The 18,614-nt window shown below is 41.3% G+C and overlaps 2 protein-coding genes across 2 annotated transcripts; one reads left to right on the top strand and one right to left on the bottom strand.

Annotated features, from left to right (window-relative positions):
* Positions 1–4,598: 4,598 nt before the first annotated feature.
* On the top strand, positions 4,599–6,183 carry LOC116917929 (mediator of RNA polymerase II transcription subunit 15). The gene is made up of 3 exons (XM_032923549.2): positions 4,599–4,742; positions 4,835–5,215; positions 5,325–6,183. The coding sequence occupies exons 1-3, from the start codon at positions 4,604–4,606 to the stop codon at positions 5,969–5,971; spliced, it is 1,167 nt and encodes a 388-aa protein (XP_032779440.2). The 5' UTR covers positions 4,599–4,603; the 3' UTR covers positions 5,972–6,183.
* Positions 6,184–12,388: 6,205 nt separating this feature from the next.
* LOC116917916 (mucin-2) lies at positions 12,389–15,107 on the bottom strand. Its single transcript, XM_045168824.1, has 5 exons — positions 14,943–15,107; positions 13,785–14,747; positions 13,300–13,698; positions 13,068–13,203; positions 12,389–13,000 (listed from the first exon to the last, which is right to left on the bottom strand). The coding sequence occupies exons 1-5, from the start codon at positions 15,103–15,105 to the stop codon at positions 12,730–12,732; spliced, it is 1,932 nt and encodes a 643-aa protein (XP_045024759.1). The 5' UTR covers positions 15,106–15,107; the 3' UTR covers positions 12,389–12,729.
* Between the last annotated feature and the right edge of the window lie 3,507 nt (positions 15,108–18,614).

Genomic DNA, 18,614 nt, shown 5'->3' with positions numbered 1-18,614 from the left:
AAACGGATAAAAATAAAAAGATCCTTGACCAATATGCGTAAGAAAGCAACGCCCAGCTAATTTAAAAAGAAAATATACTTTGTTTTGAAGAAGAAAAAAGTACGGGACTCTTCGCTGATCATTGTGCAAACTGTAGCTGGAATTGTGGGGAACATAAATCCTTGTGCGTGGGTCACCTTCAGTCGAATATACGTCAGTTGTTGTGAACATCGTTCAATTTCCATATAGCTATACATCTAGCTTTGTTATTGCAACAAAACCAAAATCAAGCGCTGATTCTGAAAAACATATTAGGTTTCCCGCTAATTATTCCGGTGCGTTGCCTATGGAACGTCTTATCTGACCAATAAATATACTGTATTATAGATACTCTCCACGACACAACATCACATAATAACGACCCGTATAGAACTCCAATAAGACTGAAATGATTAAAATGCTCTTACATCTTTTCCTCGATGCAACGAAGCTCGTCAGATTCCTTGCTATTCGTGACTTAAAACACCGCGTATATAGTGTCGTATATATAGGCTTTACCGAAGCAATTGTGGCCCGATTTAATCTGGCAGCCCTTAGCGAAATAAGCCAATCTTGGGTGTCCCCATGGCAAATTCTATTCTGTTCTAGGCTTTATACGTATATACTGATGGAAAGTTTTTAGGTGGGGTCCCGTAGGAGCTTCCAAGAAAGCAGTCAAAAGAAAAGGAAAGTACATTACGTCGGACTACGTCTTCGTCGCACCCGAAGAGACGAGAAGAAAAAATAAGAAAAAGAAACGATAACACTGGAAATCAATAAGAGGAACTTTGGCGGAAGAAGATGAAAGGAAATTCCTGAATGTGGCGGATAGTTATTTGTAATGGGAAAATGCTCACCAGGTGATGTTTTGTTGCCCGTTCCGCTTACACAAAGTCCAAATTGGTTCTTCGCGCTCTTATATTGATTCGTGCATTGAACTGGAGAACAGAAAGGGTCAGACAAATATGCAAAGCATGCGAAGAAGACGCAGTCAGAACGTAGTAAACAGAAAACTTTGACTAAGTTGTTGGCATTCGTTGTTTTTGTTATTTTATCCTCGTGTTTTTTAAAATCACAAGTTTCACTTTTACTCAAGAGTGTGAAACTCACTTGTAACAGTTAAGCATAATTATAATTTCATGCTTTGTTACGTATACCAGTTTTGATTCGTTTTAAAAGCGTGAAAGTGATAAATATTTATCCTTTTATGTACAGCAAGTACATTGGCCGTATAGAAGAACTATAGTTAATTTTATGCAAAAATATCACTCATATCGGAGTAAGAAGAATTACACGCGTTAAATACGCACGAGATTGTATGTCAAACATGACAAATGCCGGGATCTGAACAAACTCGCCTTTTCACACTAATGAAGTCAATTTACAGGTTTTAGATACATATTCTGATTCTCACCGACAAACATGCAAACTTAATAACCACATCAGAATCACTGAAGAAAAGAAAAATTGATTATTTTAGCAGAACAATCAAAGCTGAAATCAAACGTTCTCCTTATTTGTTGTCGTATAGTGTCTCCTTCCATGTACTTGGACTCGATTGGCTGGCCCGTCATCGCTTTGCTTTTACGAGCTATATATCGTGCTCGGATGCTGCTGAAAGGAAACAAGCAAGTAAACACAAAAACCGAAGCAAAGAAAAGAACAGAAAATAAAATAAACATTGTTTTTTAAGCTTTTAAAAAAAACCAACAGTCTATCACGATCAATCTCTCGTCGCCCCATGGCAAGTCAGACCATCAACTTCATTCTGGTTTCCTATCTCTTTCATCTCCGTCTATCTCTCATATAGGACTCTATCATTTATATGCAACAACACAATATACTGAAGAAGATTTCAATACTGTGCCAGAAAGATAGAGTGCATTACTAGATAGATATGCAAGAAACGTTTCGTTCATCAAGTCCCGAAAAATATACATTAGTCAATTCTTTGAAGAAAGAAACTCAACTATATATTGAAAAGACCAGAATGAAAACTTTGGCATGTGATTGACTTAAAGAGTTGTTTTTCCAGCCGTAGTTGACCATTCAATTTGTTTTGAAGGTGTGTTCCATGACGCGTGAAATAAATCTTTGATCTTACCACACGTACTGCGTGCTTTTATTGCAAAAGCCAAAGATGCAGAGAGGGAACGTGCCTGTCCCCACGTTCGTCATTCCGTTGCAATGGTTGGACTGTATATTGTCTGTAAAGACTGGCCCTATGAGCTGATGACAGGGTTCCTATTCATTTGCTGCTGGCATCTCAACACTAGATAGGATTGGTATACTGGAAGATTGAGCGCTTGCAGCGACAAATCAAAAGAGCTTAGGAAAAATTTAAAAAAAAGTATAAGAAATAAAAAGCGCTAAAAAAACATCAAACCTTAGGGTTACTAAACACCCAGCAAATAAAGAACATCCAAGATCGTCAAACTGCACAACCCGTGTTTCAATTATTCATTTTTGTTAAAAATATTCTATTCATTCATCGATTTTAAAAAGCCGTAGAAAAATGCAGACGGAAAATGTAACAAGAACGAATGAACGTTGCGCTTAATAGATATGGACATTTGTGTATAAGATGTATATATATACCCGAATGCTGCATCGCGATCGATTCCGGGCCACAACAAAATTCGTGTGTGTATACCTCTTTTGTCGTACACCCACTGGGGCCTGTGGGGTAGGTGAGATGGCGAGTGATATGTATTTGGGTCTCTATGTGAATATAACTCCCCCGTGTCTCTTGAATCAAGGATGTCGAGTTTCCCCTAATTTATATCCTGCTGACAAGTTGCATCATTTAGTTCTATATAGCCTTATAGAAACTGGGGCGTTGTCGAGCGGCTGGGAACGAACGACCCGAACAAAAAGCGGGGAAATAGTTTGGGCAATAAGAGGAAGGGGTTAATGAGAATCAGCCCACCTCCCTAGTGTATGCACGATTATAACGTATACCGACCAACTCATTACTCGGCACGCCCACGCTCTTCTTATTATACGAAAGGCAAACAAATTGTACTTTATCGATTTCGTTGGAAACACATCTCACTCACACGCTTTTTGATAGCTTCAATTTTTACATGATCGCAGATTTTTTTCTTTTCTTTTCTGGGGAAGGATGCAGGATGAAGTATAACAAACAAAATTTTTATCGCCAATAATTGAGCTCCACTTCAAACTGCACGTTCAATAAATCAGAGTGTTATGTTTACACGAAAGCGGCAATGTCAACATATAAGGTCTTTGACTTGTTAGACATCGCAAGTTCTTTTTTTTTTTTAAGAATAAGTTACACGACAGATCGATTGGTATTTTCATTCTTTTTTTCGAACAATGGGTCAGCCTCCCTTCAGAAAAAAAAGAATTGACACAAAGACGTTATTGGAAACACGAACGGAAAGTATATCGAACCATCGAGTTATCGATTTCTCCGTGTCGTTCTCTCCCGGTGCTGTGTGCATTGCCATAAACGACAATTCTCGAGGAAATGGAATTCCTATCTTATCAAGATTTTATATAGACGTCTGCCGCCGGCAGCACCGTCATATTGATGATGTCGACTAAAGTTTGATTTATGACTGGATAAAGTACATTCATTCCCCCTAATTCAAGTAAACTATTTTTTATTTGTGAGTAAAAACAAAAACAAAACAAAACAAAAATAAAAAGGCGTGAATATTATTATTTTTTCATTGAGCTGGGATGCTTGGCCAATATTTTTTTATTTCCTAAAGCCGTTAGTATAGAACTGGCACATTTCCGGGTAACGTGATCTCCCTATTGTAACTGAACGGGATTCTGAAAAAAAAAAAAAGGACGCGGATCTCGTTAAAATGAAAATCACGTTTTCTTTAACATTTACCAGCCCTACCTGATGCGAACACTACCTTTTCGTAGCCTAATTCAACATACACACAAAAATGATGTACTTTTTCCAACAAGATGGGGCGAAAACTGATTGCAGCATCTAATGTTTTCGGTGACATTCAAACTTGCAACTCAACCCGAAATCCTACACCAGTAAACTTCTTTCATGATAAATTATTCGTTGGAAAACTATACGTAACGTTGCAGAAAAAAGTGCACGTTGGTATTAGCGTTTGAATTATTACTTACTTCCTAGAAGTTTTAGGTCTAAATCGATAGTGGGGGTATTGAGCGCTACATCTTACTATATAGTCGTCCATTGCGAGGTTTATTATTTCCTTCTGGAACAATTTGGGCTCAATTCAGTCTGCCAAGGATACAAGGAGAACAACAAAACGATCTGCAACCGGATTCAGAAAGCACCGTACTCTTTGGCGATTAGAAATCGCCAAAGAAATGACCGTCCACATTTAAAATGGGTTAGTGGAGCAAAACTTGTTTCTTCTTACAATAGACCCAATTTTAGTTCGAAAAGAAAAAAACAAAAACGATACAGAAAGAGAATTTTTCAAACGGATTATTAAAAGAAAAACTGCCGGAACTGAAAGCGATACGTTATGGAAATAGGTGTGGCCTGGCCACATTACCTTTTTCTTTCCTCGTTTTCACTTCTTGTGAGTTGGATTAAGTCCTGTCAGTTGTAGTATAAAATATGCGGTCCATGACGTTTAATTCGTCAGTCGAAGTTGTAAGATCGAACGCAACGTTTCATTCCAACTTTATCTTTAAAGTTGTCCACATCTTCTTAAGTTTAACGTCCACCATGATAGCATCTCACTTCCTTTTGCCAGGTATTTAAAGCCAACGGCTTGAACGAGTGACATTGGTCTCCGGCCATCAGCCTTTTCTATAATCATAATGGATGTATTATATACATTTACAGTGATTGCCATGTTGCTTTCGATTGGATCTATCGAAGCTGGTCCATCAACTCCTCGGACAAACATCCAGAACACTACGACAGAAGCTTCTTCCGAAAAGGTGTCCAACATCAAAAGCCGGCAATTCAATACGAACGTGCCAACAGGAGCCACCGGTTTGAGCGCTGGAAACTCGGCCAGTCTTCTGCAAAGTCCACTCCAACAATTAGCCCTTTTACAGCAAGTGACCAGTTCGAACAACAGCCCCATGTCCATAGCATCGGAACTGGAAGCTCAGAAACAGGAAGCCCTTCAGTTGGAAAATCAAAAACAACAGCAGGGTCTATTGGCTTCAGTTCAAATTCAACAGGACCAAGTGGCAACAGCTCAGGCGGCCATAACGAGTATGTTGTCATTTAACCCAATTATTAAAAGTCATTCACTTGTACCCTACAGTTCGTTGACCGTTCAAAACTGACGTTTTTCCTCGTCTTCGGCCGATTTGATATTCAGATCAGAGTCAAATGGTGAACGGCCAGTTTCAGCCCGGAGCCAACGTGCAGGCGGCACTCAATCCGCAGTTGCAACAACTTCAGCAGACGTTGGAGGCCCAGAAGCAACAGCTTTTGATCCAGCAGCAATTGCTCCAGCAGCAAGTGAAACCTGAAGCCCAACAAATGAACAAACAACAAATTTTGATTGCCCAGCTTTTGAACGAGCCTCCAGCGAAGAGGCCTCAACTTTGGGAGCAGATTAAGCAGACGATAACGAAACAAGAAGCCGCGATGATGGTCAATCCATTTGCTAATCAGATGGGACAGACGAGTTCGACACCGGCTATTTTTTCGCAATCAAACATATCACAGCCGAGCAGAAGTCAACAGGAGATGCAGCGATATCAGGCCTTGCTTCAACTGCTCAGCTTGGCCAGCCTGTCCTCGAATAATCCCAATCGGTTGGGACACTACGCCGAACCGAACAGATCGACCATGTCGTCCATTGGTTCTGGATTGCCTTATTCATTTGGTAGCAATGCAATCAATGCTCAGCTGCTCCAACAGCAGCAAATGCAGCAGCATCAAATGCTTTTGCTTCAACGACAGCAACAAATGATGATGTTCCAGCATCAAATGGCCATGATGAATCCTTTTATGTTTTAAAAATGTTTTTTTTTTCTTTTCTTTTATTATTCTTTATTATTTATTCTCGCACGTTTTTATTTCACTTAAATTAAAGAACCTCACTTTGTTACGTTTGACGTGTCGAGACGTCCATTAAATTTCCTTCGGCCCTCCCACTCGTTAAATGCTTCCCTGTTTCTGGCAAGTCAAGGAAAGAAATTGACAGAATACATTGCTTATAGACTTTGTTATATCAAAATGTTATAAACTCCGATCGTGACGGTAGATTTCTTTTTCACGTGCCACCAACGTGAGTAACCGTGCAAACTTTTCCGCGTTCCGGCAACTCAAAAGAAGGCGAACTTGACGGAAAGCCATATAGAACGACGCCATTAATAACGGCCTTCCTGCCTCTTTATGAACTGCAGAATCCTATACTACACATTCGACCCACTACTACACACTTCCGTTCCGTCAAGGCTTCGCTAACGAACGGCAATCGACACGTGAGCAAAACAACATTGGGAGTGACAGGCATCCATTCATCGACGTCCACGACAAAATCCCATCGATCGATCAATCATTAAAAGAAACCTTTTGTTTTCTGAGCGTGAATGCGAATCGGCCTTAATAAACGCCCCCACGCAGATTGTTGCAAAAACGTTTCTTTTCTTTTGTTAAATACATACACGTTTAGGCGTTACGAATACGTCAACTGAAATCCAGTCATTTCATTAGAGGCGTCATTGTTCTACCATACTTTACAGTGCCTGAATCTTTTATGTTATAGCGTGCTGGAAGCGTAACAGCAGCCATCATATCGCTTTACGAACTGCGATCAATGTCTTTTCTTAAAGTTGCGAGCTACTGTGAATATACAGCAGTAATTTGTAAGCTACTGCTGCTCGGAATGCCGGCTGTAAAACTGCACGTACAAAGCGTGGCGTGAATTGCTCGTCACGATAAGCAATCTCACCACCCTGCCAGTTTGACACGGTTTCGGCCCGACATAGATTTCATTCAAAATGGGTAAGTATATACGAACCAATGGATTCCCTTTTTTCTTCGTAAACTTGAATAGACGTTCCTTTATAATTAAGGTGATGTTGATCGAAAAAGTCAGTCTGGAACACAGGCGCAACCACATGAAATGTTAGGTCGTAATCAAGCTTGTCATTGTGTCTCTCTTGGCCTCCACTAAAGCGTGGCCCTTTTCGTGAAAAGTTGACATAGGTGGCAAACTTTTCGGCCGACTTTTGATAGTTATAGGGTGACGTATGTATAGTATTCATAAGCGTTGACAACAGCCGTTTCCATCTACTCAACTTGACGTCTACCGAAACTGACGCCTACAATGGCGATAATAATCAAACAGAACGCGAACGCGTGAGCCGTACACGCACGGCATACAGTGGCGATCGATATGACGTCCACGGGAACGACGTGACGTTATCAGCAACGGCCAGTCAAAAGTGAAATGAATAAAAAGAAAAGGGGCAGGCTTTATATAGAGCAGTCTTATATATACGCTTGGTTTCACGCTTTGAAAGTGTCACGTGAAATTGCGACGTAAGGGATTGTTTGATGGGTTTAGAAGCTGTAGTAGCATGAACTATTCTTATTAGAACGGGCCGGAGGGGACTGTGAAGGAAACAAAAACGATTAGTTCTTCAGCTGTTTTGTATTCATAAAAAAGAAGAAAACCAAATGCCAAACTGAGTTGAGAGAGGAATGGATTGTTCGAAGAATCAAAGAGGAAAGTTAGCCGCCAGGTGATCCTGGTATATTGTTACTTACATCGTCTTGCACTTATAGAACGTGATGAGGAATTTAGACGGGGACAACAAAAAACAACTATAGTTTCAGGGGAAAACCAATTTCACTTGTACGCCATGAGTTGTGGCATTTTTAATTTAGGGGATGAGCTGCACGAGTTACGTGAATGAACTTGAACGTTTCGCACAGTTTGCCAGGGAAATCATTCATATTTCAAACTTCATTGTTATCCTCTTCTGTTGGCTAGCCCTCAAGAGACATGCACGCGTCGTTCATTGCGGCAGGATCAGTTCACGTTGGCAACCAGTAGACCATCTGTTTTATTTTGTCTCTATAACTGCTTCCTCGAATGCAATTTTTGTTAACCGCGGTCCTGCTTGCTGTCTTTGGTGGTAGATTCTGGCACGCATAGATGGAAAGAGACGCGGTGGAGAACAATTAGTTCAGAAAAATGCGAACGTTTGAAGGGAAACTAACTTAGTTTCTTCATCCCTAGGATACCGAAGTGAAATCCTCCAAGCAGAACCAAGTTAACAGACTTGCACGTTACAATGGCACCGTATACGTTATCTTTTGATGTGGGGAAGGTTAACGTGTCAGCAGCCAAGTAGAAGTTTTGCACACAACAGCGTGTATTCTCAGAATCTAACTTACGAATAAGTGGGAGTGAAACTAGATTAGGTTTTAATGAAAATGTAACATTTTCGAAGAAGGGGGAAGTCAAACTTCTATTTAAAAAAAAATACTCTTCAAGATTTTGTTTTTATTATTCCATTTAAGTTAATTATGCTGGAATGGTCTGCCATAGTCTATACAGATCCTTTCGCAGACTGACAACCACGAACAACAACTTACGATCGTTCTCCAATGCTCTAGCAACTTATAATTTTTTTTAAATTCACGAACCGCAGTCGGTCATTGTGTATAAAAATGACGTTTCAACCCCACTTCATCAAAATGTGCAACTTTTGCAGGTCTGGCTTCCATTACTTTCAGTTCAACGTCACTGCCCAGGGTTAACGTATACACCACACGAACACGGATCTCGTTCCACTTGTTCTGCTTTTCTGGGACTGTGCTGACGTATGTTTACATTGCTGCAATGACCATATGTTGGCACCACTTGAGCATTGTTTTCAGATCCTGTTTACGAACAAAGCTAAAACGGTTCAAAATGAAACAGACAAAGTTTGGAATAAACCAAGGGTTAACGAGAACGATAAGAGATGCTTAGATATAGTATGCACCTTTTTTGTGGTACGTCTAACTCATCACCAAAGAGAAAAACAAAGTAGAACGCAGCTGGTCCTGAAGTTGTCCGGCTTTTTATTTTTATTTTTATGCACGAACGTAACTCCGATAGAATTTGAATAAAAGACGGGGAGAAGCTCACACTATAACCGGCATTGCTTGTTCAACATTCGTCGTATTTCTTGTCAGAGAACGAGAGCTATTTGCACCATAATTGAGCCATCTTAACCATCAGCATGAACGTTATAGTAACATGATTTCTTTTAGGTTTCTCGCACTGATGAAATCATTCAATTTGTCTTTTCGTTTAATGACTAACTAGATTGCAGTGGTCTGTTTGTTGGCGGTCATCAACGCTCATCCTCTTAACACATCAGGTAATTAAAATTCATTAATTTTATTAGTTGTTGTTTCTCTAGTTATTTTCTTTTTTCCTGCCTCTTCGTGTTACGTAGAAAAGGGCGGTAAGGGAAATTTATAAAATATGTACAACAGATAATGCAAAACCTTACACCAAATCAATCTTTTACAACGAATTTTGATTCTTTTTTACTTTAGACAAAGGTAATCACTTGGAGGGATGGTATACAGACGATCAGATCGTTTTCTATTTACCAAATTCCTTTACAAGAAGGACGCGTCCTGACCGAGTCGCAAGAAAACAACCGCTTGTATAGATTTTTGTTTGATGTTGAAGGGGTCATGCCTAACTGGTTGATTAATCCAAGCTTAACCTTTGAAGTACCTCTAAAAAGTGGCAACATCGTCAGCGTAGGCGAGGTTGAAGGTATGGTACCATGTTATAATTTAAAAAATTTGCACAGCAGAAACCTCGGAATTTATCGTTCCACACTCTGATCATTCGACTGTAACGATCGGGGAATTACAGGACTCGCTTCCGCCGATTTGCTTGCGCATGAAGCTGGCAAAAAGTAGGCCAACATCAAGGATGGTTCCCCTACCGGACAATCCATTTGGTCCTTATCCATTATTCAACTTTTTTCTTTGCTTCCTGTTTTTGAATTTTAAAATATTTTCTGCAGTTATGGGGTGTTTCGTTGGACGAGGGAATTGTTTGAATACACATTATAATCCTTCTCGTTATTTCTCGTCTGTTGGGGTATGGATTTCGGTTTAATCGTTATGAGAAGGAAGCCTTCTTAAAACGCAAAAAGTAATCGCCTAGAAGCCATTTATGAAAATTCAACTGGTTTTACGACCAAATGTTGTTCATGATGATTCATTGAAGAGGCTGCCATCTCGCCGAAATTCTTTGATTGAACTAATCTGTGCCCATTCATAAATACCATTAAACACACTACATCGTCCTTACATCGTATAAGTGTCTTTGCCCGATAACAACACGTAAAGCGATAGCCTGACTTTTTCGTTCATTTCTTTTATTTTTTTTAAACACACATATATGGCTATAAACATGCATGATTTAGATACAAATGTAACGAGGATTTTTAGTTATTGTGAACCAAAAAAAACAAAATTCCGTTTTTGTGATGAAATTCGTGTCTCCGTTACGAGACTCAAAAAGCAGCGGTGTCGATTTAAATATTACATCACACGCTATTCAGCTTTTTTGGAAATGTCAGAGGTGTTAAGCGAATCCAAAGAAGAAAATAATTGATTTGGTTGTGATTCGCTAACGATCATTCATTGAATCGCGCTTGTTCCAAACTTGGAAGTCTACCAACGAGACTGTTCTTGAGTCTCGTTTACACAAACGTGACTAATGAACAGCGAATTTTGTCTGTTGATATTTGGCACGTTGTAATACAAGTACGTGTTGTTTTCCTCACGTAGCGATTCGCTAAAAAGCACAGCGTGATATCTCTCCTTTTCATTCGAAATCACTCTCTCTAATCCCTCTTTGTTGGTGGTATAGGAAACCCTTTCTACAAACACGCTACATGGATTGTATTTTTAATAGCCAGTCACACGAGAAGACTTGAACTTTAATTCCTCATTCTACTTTTAGGGGGCTCTTCAAAGCACAAGATATCCTTGGTCTACATCGATGAATTGTAAGTAGTGGAAAGGAGAAAGGTACGGTCATTTCACAGGGTTTCGTAAGAGCCTCAAGGCGGATGAAGACCCAGACAGAGCAAGTCAAAAGGCAGAAGAAGAAAAAAAAACAGAAAAGAAAGGAGAGGATGAAACAAATTAGAAAACAGAATCATAAACTCATCTCCCCCCCCCAGGACGATTGTGTATGCAGGTGAATGTAAAAAAACTCATTTCCAAACACAAGCGAACCTACTTCTTGGCGTTTCTTTATAGGTTTTATCTAAAGAAGAAAATGGCAATTGTTTTGTTATTTTTGAAAGGTCCAATGGAGAAGAACCTTCTTTACGTTGAGCTTGAACGTTTTCTGCGGGTCGAATTTCGTATATTACAGAACCTCGTTATCGTGTTGGTGTCACCTGAACTTAAATACCTGACAGATGGTGATGGGAAAGTTTGGCAAGGCCTTGAGTTCTTTGGCTGTCCATATAGTGAAAAGAGTTCATTACATTTCTTGCCGATGGGTATCACATTTTTCCACCTGTAAACTGTAAAGACGCGACAGCCATAATTGCTGATTTGTTTTTACGACCATTTCAAAACAAAAACGTATAGACTACCAGATATTTCTAGCTTTGAAAATGTGCCACCAAGATGGCGGAGAAAACAGCAGCTCCTCCGTGTGTTTTTTGTTTTGTTTTGTTTTTAAACAGAAAGTTACATCATCAGGCTTGTGGTCCGTCTAAAAATGACGAAGGCGTTTGTGAATTTCAGGGTGTGTATTTTATGGAAAATATTTTTTAGAAAGGTTAGACCTTGAATGCAAAACTACTACCTAGAAGTAGATGTAGCAAATGCGAGTAATCGGATGATTCATGGGTGTACATCTTCAACAATGACGGTGAGTAAAAAAAAAGGGTGGGAAAAGTCCTTGTGCTTTATTTATCCAACGTCTTTCGCCTGCCGTTCTGCGTGCAAATACCACCACTCTTCAGTCGTCGCCTTCATCATAATGTAGCCAACTGCTCATCCAACATCCTCATTTGCATTGTACTGGCTCTGTTCCCCTGTAGTTTTGTGTGTGTGTGTGCTGTACATGTAATTTTAGACATGCTCATGGTGAAAGGAAATGATACACTATATACGTTCTCTTTTCGCTGTATGGCAATGAAGCGTTACAACTTCCGAAAGGCTTGTCATCTCATAGACGCACGCATCAGTTGAGTAGATGAAACAAACGACGGTTAAACTTGCCATTTCGAAATGAAGTTTAAATGTTTTTTTTTTTTCTTAATAAAAATCAGTCCTTGTATTAGATGCATGATTCAATCACCTTTTAATAGCCGGTTATCGGCTATAGATATATTGAAACAAAAAGAAAATTGTTATAGGATATAGAAAAGGGGGATACAATAAACCTTTAGATTGATTTATTTTCAGATTGACGTATATAAGTAATGGCGCCAGTGGGGAATCCGATCGGGTTGGTGGAACCGATACATCTACAACATCATTGCAATTTGTAGTTGCAAACCGACACATGGAAATTTTGAAGATCTTCAAATCAAAACAAAAACAAAAACAAATTGTTCTAAACGTCAATTGCGAGATTTTACAGCATAGCGGATGATGACCGAATGGATTGTCGGGTATACAAACGGAACATGGTAGGCCAAAAAACGGCAGGATTTCTAATTTACAAAAAACCACTTGTGTCTTTTCTTCGTTTTTCCAGGTCGCTCGTTTTCATTCGTTTAGTAACTGTTTGCGCTGTGGGAGGAACCACCTTTGATCTGGGCTTGCTTGTTGCCAGCGGCAAACGTGGCCGAACTGGCAGAAGCGGCCGCCGAAACGCCTCGTCCGCCCGATGATGAGGATGACGCTCCAGCGCTGGCAGAAATTTGGATACCTGAAGCGGAAGATGCAGCACCGGTTGTTACTTTACCAGCCGATTCGGGGACGATGCCGATATTGGCGTTCAAGTTGAAGAACTGCTGACTGGTAGCACACTCAACGTCGTGCCACCTGTGTTTACCGGAGTAAAAGGGCTAAAGTAATCCATCTCATTTTGATTAGGGAAATGATACTGTACCACAAGCAGGCGAAGCTTTCCTGGCTGAAAATGGTTCCGTTAGGACACAGGAAGGAGTTCTGGAAGGCACCACCTTCGGCTCCAACCGAACAGATGTGGAACACCTGACAACGAGCTTCAACGTCGGCGTAATATCCTGTGGTTTCGCGATTATTTGTAACCAGATCATGAAAAGGAAATCATTTTAGATGTTTGTGTGTCGTGCAATTCTGCTACTATATGGAAATCATACCGTTAAGTTTGCCTTCACACGTGAAAGCCGTTTCAGGGATCTTGAAGAAAATTGGGTAGTCCAATTCCGGTTCGCCAGCGATAGACTCACGGAAGTCCCAGAAGAGGATTTCCTCTTGCGATTCGGTAAGGACGGGCTCCACGTTGGGTCTCCTAGGGGTCGTCGTGGTAGGTCGTCGTGTGGTGGTAGTGGTGGTGGTAGGGAATTTCACTCCAGTGCCTTGGTTGTTGCTCGGTCCGAAATCAAGTGGGTTTTCCGGGGTCGGATAATCGTAGCCGGTGGTAGTCACGGGCTTAACCACGGGAGCCTTGGTAGGAGCTGGTGGAAGATAATCCAAAGGAGGCGAAGTGGTCGTTCTAACAGTAACAACTACTGGCCGTGCAGTGGTTGTAGTGGTAGTGAGCAGGTAGGGAGCAGTGGTAGGCGGGTGGAGGGTAGGGAGCAGTGGAGGCGAGAGGTGGTAGTGGTAGTACGGGAGGTGGTAGCACGGGTGGTGGTCGTCGTACGGGCAGTGGTAGCGCGAGTGGTGGTGGTGGTACGAGCAGTGGTGTAAGGAGTCGTAGCTACTGGGCGAGGGGTAGTCCTAATGGGAACAGTAGGAGCCGGTCCACAGTTGGGGCCGAGAGGACGACAGTTGGCACCCACACAGTTGGGATCTACTTGACAAGGACCCAAAGTGACCGTGGGCCTGCGTGTCGTGGTAGTCGGGGCTCTAGTGGTGACGGCTACGACCGGTGGGAGATAATCCAAAGGTAGCGCAGTGGTGGTTGGACGAGTCGTGGTCCTCACTGGAACTGTCGTCGTTTTGCAGTTGGGGCCAACAGGTCCACAGTTAGGGCCAAAACAGAAGGGGTCCACTTGGCAAGGCCCAAGAGTTGGGCGGGTCGTGGTGTAGGCAACTGTAGGAACTGGGCGGCTAGTTGTGGTTGTACGAGCTGTGGTGACGGCAACAACAGGAGCTGGGCGAGTGGTGGTCCTCACCGGAACTGTGGTCGTTTTGCAGTTAGGGCCAACAGGTCCACAATTAGGTCCAAAGCAGAAAGGATCCACTTGGCAAGGGCCAAGAGTTGGCCGGGCCGTAGTGTAGGCAACGGTAGGGGCTGGGCGAGTAGTTGTACGAGCAGTAGTGTAAGCAGTCGTAGCAACTGGACGAGCAGTGGTCCTAATGGGAACGGTGGGAGCAGGTCCGCAGTTGGGACCAACTGGACGACAATTGGCACCCACGCAGTTTGGATCTACCTGGCAAGGGCCGACAGTTGGAAAGGTGGGAAAGGCAACTGGACGGGCAGTGGTAACTGGTCGAACAGTAGCAGCAACTTCGGGTGATGGCAGCGAAAATGGTGGATTGGGCACCGGGTAAAAGTATCCATTGCTCTGTCCGATGCGACCGACACGTTTGCCGATGCGCGCACCGAATTCCTGGGCCGCGCTGCTAGCTACCAAACCAACTGCAAAAACCAATGCCAATTAAACTCACCATCATCTCAATGAATTTTAATCAACAGTTTTTTAATCAAATATAAAAATTGAGATGGTCTTGGTTAACCGGAGACAAATGTTTTCACAAAAGGATGGACAGAAAAAACAAAAATGGCGGACAAGAGACGTCCGCACATTGTAAAGATGGCGACAACACTACTTACCGATGCACAACAATAAGATATTCCTCAACATGTTGATTTTTACTGGATGGCACTGTTTTTGTTTCTTTACTGTTGTGGGGATCGCTATCAAATTTCCACTGCGAAGAGAAGACGGTTGATGTTGTTCGATATACGAGCAACTGAATGTGATGCGGTTTGCCATCGACGTGACGAGCTTTTATACAGCACACAGGAAGGGAGAAGGGAGTTTGTGAAGAAGCCCTATGCTGGAAAAAAGACCGCCGTTCACCACGGTCGAGAGAGAGAGGCATCTTCTTCCCTTTCGCTTTCTAGCTGAGAACTCGCTAGCTGGTGGGCGTTCCTTTGATGGAATGGGTCAGAGATGAGTTTCAAGTCAGCACATACACAAACACACGCGGTCGCGCACACATAAGAAAAGTGACGGGAGAATTGAGGAGGAACCCACGAGAACCCCAAAAATTGTGTGTACAATAAAAGGAAAGAAAAAAAAGAATAATAATAAAACAAAACCCCAAAGAAATGAAAGGAAAGAGATCGACGGGGTTGCATATACTGTCTACAAAAACCTTACAACACACAGAAAAAAGAGGTGGTTTGGGAAGGTTGTTTTGATGATAATGATGATGGTCCTCTTGGCGATGATGATGATGATGGGAAAAATTTTGAAAGAGGGGAGGGAAAAGAGAAGCTGAAAATTCTGAAAGAGAAAAGACATGGGTCTACCGGAGTGTAGACCTATAGGGGGCATTAAAAATAAATGGAGAAAAATATTCAAACCTAAAAATAAATAAGGGGGTAGGGGGGGTCGATCGGCTGTAGGAAAAAAACAAAACAACACCTGCAATGACCTGGAACGAAGCTGGGTCTGGAACACGCGCATTCATTAACGTCTTCGTTCCATTAATGCTGACCCTACTAGACAGTGGAACTCTAGAAATCATCTTCCATCAAATTTGATGGCGCCATCATTTTCCAATCTATATAGTCCCCCTTTTCTCTTTCCATTTATGGACGTGAAGCCGCTGGTTTGCGCTTTTTTTAAAAAAAGCAACTCGTGAAAGTGAATTCGAGAGTTTAAAAAAATAAATTCAAAAAGAAGGAAGATCTTTAAAGATGCATACATTCCGTGTGGCACTGCCACTATTCTGCTGGACAACATCGATGTAGTCGCATGTACTCCGATGCTACACGGAGCATCAGTTAGGTCAGCTAAAATGAAAGTGGAAGGAGAAAAAAAAAAAAAAAGAGAATGTTGCATGGCAGGATTTGGCTATCGTGGGTTTTACTATGGCGCATCTTCAAGCCAATCACAGCAACAACAAACAAAAAATAAAACTTCCAAGTGAAATTTAAAAAAAAAAGAAGAGTGAAGAGAGGGGACCAAGAAAGATGTGAGTGCGGTCGGAGATGAAGGAAGAAAAAAAAAAAAACGATATACTTAAAAATACGTAGACGATAGGTGAAAGAGGAGATGTTAACAGAGAAAAGAGAGAACTGTGCAGGTATATGCGATTCACACGTGGCCGAAAGTGAACACGAAATAAGAGAAGGAGAAAACATGGACGCACAGTCCCATTTCCCCCCATCTCATCGTACAAAAAAATGAGAAAGAAAACGAATCGTCGTTTTTTTTTTGGTTTTTTTTTTCACTTTCACTTCGCTTGTCTTGTATTGTACGGGGAGGAGACTCGTGTAACTCTTCCAATCTATGCATATACAGATGAAAATGAATAGAGCCGAACCCGTTTGAATTTTGTTTTGCCATACCGCGCATCTCTCGCCAACAATCGTCTTGACACGGTGGTGCGTAATTGCATATCCAAGAAAGAATAAAAAAAAAAAGGGAAACAAGAATTCGAAATCTACTCGCACATGCTTCGGCAGTGATCATTAGCATGACATCCATTTCCCCAACTTCCCACCGCCTGCCAAACCACCTCCAAAGAGTTCCGAGGAGGTCCCAACAGGTCCCGCAGCTCTCACCTCAGCTGAACAAAAATAAAAGAAAGAAAACGATTTTTCCTTATTTTGTGGAGTCAAACGTATTTCGATGGTGGTGTCATTTACGTCGATTGAAATAATTTGCCGGCAGAATTCAAGCAAAGAGGTGCACGATATTCGAATGATTGCAATGTCACGATTGGATGCCATCCGGCCGTGAATCCGCTTCCACTTTTATTATTTCATTCCCACCGATCATCAAGAGAATGAAGGTGTGTTTCTAAGATTCTCATGTAATTCTTTCATAACCCAATCATTGGATTCCAAGGATTCGCGTGAGTGATGGACAAGTCACCCCTTTTTTTTTCCTTCTTGCCTCTCACTCAAAACTTTTGTATACTATTCAGAAATGAAAGAAAAAAATGGAGGCCATGCGCTGGCGTTCTGACTTGCCTCTTGGCGGTGGCCAAACGTGTAATTGCTGTTTTCTTGTTGCACAGTCACACAAAATCATTTGAAAAAGGCACTTGCCGAAATCAAAAGAAAGACGTCGCCTCTTTCACCAAGTCGGAGTAGGAGGGAATCGTGAATCAATTAAAATTGAAGAAGAAGAAGAAAAAAATATATATACAAGTTCTGAGAAATAAACATTTTGTGATTGTCGCAAAGTACTTGCCTTCCTTTCGCTCATCTTTGCAACTAGACCAAGGATTTCAGTCCTCTTTTCCAAGGCTCTACGTGCTCACACATGTGGTGACGATCTTAACGGGAACTTTCAAAGCACGTACGCATCTCTAAGAATTAAAAATAGACTAGTTTTGTAATACATTTTCAATCATAATTCTCGTCCAACTGAAAGACTAAACTTCTGGTGTTGATCCGTTCTGTTTATTCGGTGCGCTTTCATCCACAGCGCTATAGATGCATCTCTTAAAAAGGTCATATCGCTATGTGAAATCGACGCAGTTTAATCGATTTTCTTTTTTTTTTTTCTTTTTTAATTAAATAAACAAACAGGAATAAGAATCGAACAAAGCAAACGGATGTGAGGAACACAACGTTCGATGTTGAATGGCTTTCCTCAGTTCAAAGAAGATGCCAAGTTCTTGAAAACGCAACGGGTGTCGGGAGTGTCGGGAGCTGACGAAAGGTCATAAGTTCCCTCCGCAACAACCGCCAATGATTCATCAGATGGATCCCCTTCTCTTTTTCACGCCGTCATCCTTTTTTTTTTTCCCCTTCTTGGCAATGGGAAGAATTCTTTGTTTTATGGCACGATACATAAAAATGGCAGCAGTCAATCTCACCAGTTGGTTGGCAGCCGTCGAAATAGTGAAAACTCATTGAAAATGCAAGAAGAAGAAGAAGAAAAAAAAACGACAGCTTTGAATATACCGAAAGAAAGAAAATTAAAAATATACCAAAGCTCCCGAACAGACCTGGCGAATTGCTCGAAGTTTATTCTTTCCATGCAAATATACACTCAGATGCTGTCAATGTCAAGGTAGGTTTTCTCTCAAGTTTTATTAAAAAAAACGCCGGGTGGAGCATTAAAAAAAAACGATAAAAAAATTTGATTGCAGTTTTGATATCCAGCAACTTCGGTAACATGCTAAAGTATATATTTACTTTTTGCAACGCTGTTTGTGCATTTGATATACAATGGGCTATTTTCGGTTGTCAGCCTTGGATTTCTTACTCGTCGTTTTCGAACCATAGCGCTAAAATTCGTATTTAGGCACAACGGCG

The sequence above is a fragment of the Daphnia magna genome, linkage group LG2 (genome assembly GCF_020631705.1).
Source record: "Daphnia magna isolate NIES linkage group LG2, ASM2063170v1.1, whole genome shotgun sequence".
Classification (NCBI taxonomy): domain Eukaryota; kingdom Metazoa; phylum Arthropoda; class Branchiopoda; order Diplostraca; family Daphniidae; genus Daphnia; species Daphnia magna.
The sequence above is the reverse complement of the archived record's forward strand: the minus strand, read 5'-3'. Positions and strand labels throughout refer to the sequence as shown.

Coding starts and splice junctions, on each gene's coding strand:
- LOC116917929 (XM_032923549.2), top strand. CDS start 4,604: ATGCGGTCCATGACGTTTAATTCGTCAGTCGAAGTTGTAAGATCGAAC. Junction 4,743..4,834: donor ATCTCACTTCCTTTTGCCAG/GTATTTAAAGCC, acceptor ATACATTTACAG/TGATTGCCATGTTGCTTTCG. Junction 5,216..5,324: donor AGCTCAGGCGGCCATAACGA/GTATGTTGTCAT, acceptor TTTGATATTCAG/ATCAGAGTCAAATGGTGAAC.
- LOC116917916 (XM_045168824.1), bottom strand. CDS start 15,105: ATGGCAAACCGCATCACATTCAGTTGCTCGTATATCGAACAACATCAA. Junction 14,748..14,942: donor TATCTTATTGTTGTGCATCG/GTAAGTAGTGTT, acceptor TGGTTTTTGCAG/TTGGTTTGGTAGCTAGCAGC. Junction 13,001..13,067: donor GAAAGCTTCGCCTGCTTGTG/GTACAGTATCAT, acceptor CGGTAAACACAG/GTGGCACGACGTTGAGTGTG.